The 3,765-nt window shown below is 36.1% G+C and overlaps 1 protein-coding gene across 1 annotated transcript; it reads right to left on the bottom strand.

Annotated features, from left to right (window-relative positions):
- Positions 1-815: 815 nt before the first annotated feature.
- On the bottom strand, positions 816-1,339 carry LOC129251927 (jerky protein homolog-like). Its single transcript, XM_054890876.1, has 2 exons — positions 1,208-1,339; positions 816-1,142 (listed from the first exon to the last, which is right to left on the bottom strand). Exons 1-2 carry the CDS (start codon positions 1,337-1,339, stop codon positions 816-818), a joined length of 459 nt encoding a protein of 152 aa, XP_054746851.1.
- Between the last annotated feature and the right edge of the window lie 2,426 nt (positions 1,340-3,765).

Genomic DNA, 3,765 nt, shown 5'->3' with positions numbered 1-3,765 from the left:
GTTGCGCCTGCACGAACGTGGCGAATTTCCTAACATTGTGTTTTCTGATGAAAAAAATTTCCCAATTGAGCAGTTCATAAACACTCAAAACGATTGTGTTTACTTGAGCGAACGCTCTTACGAGAATTTGAGCCTACGTATGGCCACTCTAATCAAATTCCCATCGCAGGTAAAGGGACCGCTGATGGACGCTCTACAATCGTTTTTATCGAGCCCGGTGTCAAAGTGAATGCGACTTTTTATCGGGAAAATGTTTTAGAAGCTGCTTTAGAGCCATGGACACGCAAACATTTCGGTCGTAGATACGCTTAAGTTTAATTCGTTCATATACATAAATATAGAAAGACTCACATACTTTATGTGGAACTAAAAAAATTTGAAATTTTTGTTTGTTTTGTGCAAGCTCGGTTGTTCAATACTACGCTGCTTCTAAGTCTCTGGAGCGTCATAATATCGTCTAAATAGGCATTATTTTGATCAGCCCATTCTAAGCAAATATTGTATGCTGATATAGTCTCCTCCTGTGTAACTTTCTTCGTATTTACTACCACGTTGTTTGTTTCTTCACCATCAGTAAGGTCACAATTGATACAGGGATCTTCATTTTGTTCAAAAGACTCCAAAATGGTTTCAGCAATCCATTGCTAAATTTCAGAATCGGATATTTACTGCAATGGTTTTATTTCTTGAAGCAAATTTGAAATTGCTTGAATATTGGATGTATCTTTAACAAGCTGTAAGCGTAACTCTGAAAGAGGGATGACATCTTCACTATCCCTTTCGGCTGTTACCTCAAACAGTTTTTGAAATGATGACTAAATGGAGGTCACATTAACAGCATCCCAGGCATTAGCTAAAAAGCATATTGCGTGTTTTAAGTTGATATTTCGCAGAGATTCGTCTATTGTTTTTCCACGGCGAACGATGTCACTTAAAAGGCTTGTTTTGTAGTTCAATTTCGTAAGTCTTATAACATTCTGGTCCATGGGCTGTATAAGTGCAGTACAGTTCGGAGGAAGACACATTACAGATATTTGACCATCACTACTCATTAACTCGCCGTCTTTGGGATGGCATGGAGCATTATCAATAAGCAATAGAGCCTTTTCGGGAAGATTTTCGGCTCGAAGGAACCCTTTTACCTGCAATTTTAGCAAATTTAAATTAATAAACCAAATTTTTTACAAACAAAGATGACCAGATGTACCTCTGGAACAAATGTTTTGTGAAACCATTCCTCAAACAAAGCCAAGGTCATCCAAGCACTTTTGTTTCTGTTCAGAATTCGTCCAATCTGGCACCAGCTTAATTTATAGCAACTTTCTATGTACCATAACATATCTACTAAGTATTGGTATTATTTCTTCGTACGCATCTGTTATTTACTTCATGATGTACATACATACATATGGTATTTATGCACAGTTAGCTTTAAACAGTTATTTTCGTGATATTCTGCTTTGTACTTAAAATGAGACGCTCAATAAAATTCATTGCTTGTACAGCTTCGAAGTGATCACACGTTTTACATTTTTGCTTAAACAGTTTCCTTTGTAGACAACTGAAATATCCGTAAAATTGTTAAGTGATCGTGGGTTTAATGATTTCCCAATAACCATTAGTTTTACTCTGTGATTTCCAGATGCATTCGTGCAAGCCAGAAAAGTTATTCTTTCCTTACTGATTCCAGAAGAGACCAGATTTATCGGCATTGTATATCTGGTCCTTGGTCAAACCTAAATCAGCAATTGTTTTGTTCAGTTTTTGTAAAAATGGATTAACTGAATGAGTCTTATTCGAAAGTTTTTCTCCACATATTTTGAGGTTTCGTATTCCATATCTTTTTTAAAGTTTGTAATCCAACCATTGCTAGCATGGAAGTCCCCGATTTTTTCTGAATTTTGGAATGGAGAAACTTGGCCTTTTGTTTAAGCATATCATAAGTGATTGGTAAATTCTTGGCTCGTTGATTTGCAAACCATTTCATCAATGCTCTTTCCATTTTAGGAATTGTAAATACGTGTGTGACGCGAAACACCGGTTTTTAATTTGCGATAAAAATGAGTCTCGCGCTGCAAATAGAAAAACTTACAGAAGACAATTACTAATTACAACGGACTTGTGGAGCCCTGTTTGCGATGGATCGCCAGAAAAAGTAACTAGTAACTAGAAAAAGTAACCAGAAGTCGCTGGCATGTATATTTTTAAATGTGAAACCTACGCAGTTAATGCATATCAAACCATGCAAAACTGCGTCAGAAGCATGGCAAAAGTTACGCCGAATTCATATGTATGCCAGTTGGTCCTGTTAGAAAAGTTCAGTTGTACCAGAAACTATTACGTTTAAACATGCAGCAAGATGATAATGTATCAAAGTATGTACACTCGTTTATTGAGACGATCGACAAGCTTGCAGAGCTAAACATACATATAAACGACGAATTGAAAGTTATTATGCTGTTGTCGAGTCTTCCCAATTTGTGGGAAAACTTCGTTGTTGCTGTTGAGACTCGCGACAGATTGCCGACGTTCGATGCCATTAAGGCGAAAATTCTAGAAGAAGGTGTTCGTAGGCAAGAGCGAAATGAAAGAGAGGGCATGCAAGCAATTTATAAATGTGAGAATAAAACTAAAAATACAAGCATTGTAACAAAGCATACAAACACGGATAACACACACAACGATATGCAAAGTGAGGTGAATTCAAAGGCGACAAAGATACCGAAGATGCAAAAGAAAAATATTTGGTGCATTGACAGTGGCGCTACTTCACGTACCTAAGTTTTGTGATAAAAGTGTATTTATTTCTTTTATTGCGAAAGAAGTTAAAGTAATGTTGGCAGCAGATAAATTTGTTGAATCACACGGCATAGATACTGCAGAATTACAAAATGGTAATCAAAAAATAACCCACCAAAATGTTTTGTATGTTCCATCGTTGCGTATGAATTTTTTGTCTGTGAGTAAAGCAGCAGAATTTGGTAATTTCACCACATTCACATTTGAAAAACGATTAGACACAGTGAGAGATAAAACGAATGCAATAGTATTGCAAGCAAAACAAACAAATAACTTGTATTTGTACACTGAAAACAAATTAGTTAGCGTAAATATGTTAAGTGTTGATTCAATGGCAACGATGTGGCATAATAGTTATGAACATTTAAATTTTCAAAGCCTAAAACAACTTGGTGAGAATGGTCTGGTTTGTGGTATAAATTGGAAAAATATGACAAGGCAGGTAAATTGTGATACATGCAATAAAGCGAAAATTTGTACATTGCCATTTCCACGCAAAGTTGAACGTTCAACAAAGAAAGTGCTTGAACTTATACACACAGATGTGTATGGGCCTATGAATGTAAAATCATTGGATGGCAATCGGTATTTTGTCACATTCATAGACGATTTTTCTCGAAAAATGTTTGTATATTTTGTGAAAGCCAAAAATGAAGTTTTTAAAACATTCAAAGAATTAAAAAGCTATGTTGAATGTCAAATGGACTGTAATATTAAAACTTTGCGAAGCGATAACGGCACAGAGTATGTTAATGGTGATTTTGAAAATTATTTAAAAAGAGAACTGACGGTACCGTATACACCACAACAAAACGGTGTAGCGGAGCGAGCCAATAGAGCCATAGTTAAGATGGCGAAAAGTTTATTGATTCATGCAAATCTTGAAGAGTTTTTGTGGGCTGAGGCGGTGCAGACCGCAGTGTATTTGCGCAATAGATGTCCTACTCAAGTACTAAATCAAGTGAC

Source organism: Anastrepha obliqua, unplaced genomic scaffold (assembly GCF_027943255.1).
Source record: "Anastrepha obliqua isolate idAnaObli1 unplaced genomic scaffold, idAnaObli1_1.0 ptg000107l, whole genome shotgun sequence".
Classification (NCBI taxonomy): Eukaryota; Metazoa; Arthropoda; class Insecta; order Diptera; family Tephritidae; genus Anastrepha; species Anastrepha obliqua.
Note: the sequence above shows the minus strand (reverse complement) of the source record. Positions and strands in the feature narration are given on the sequence as shown.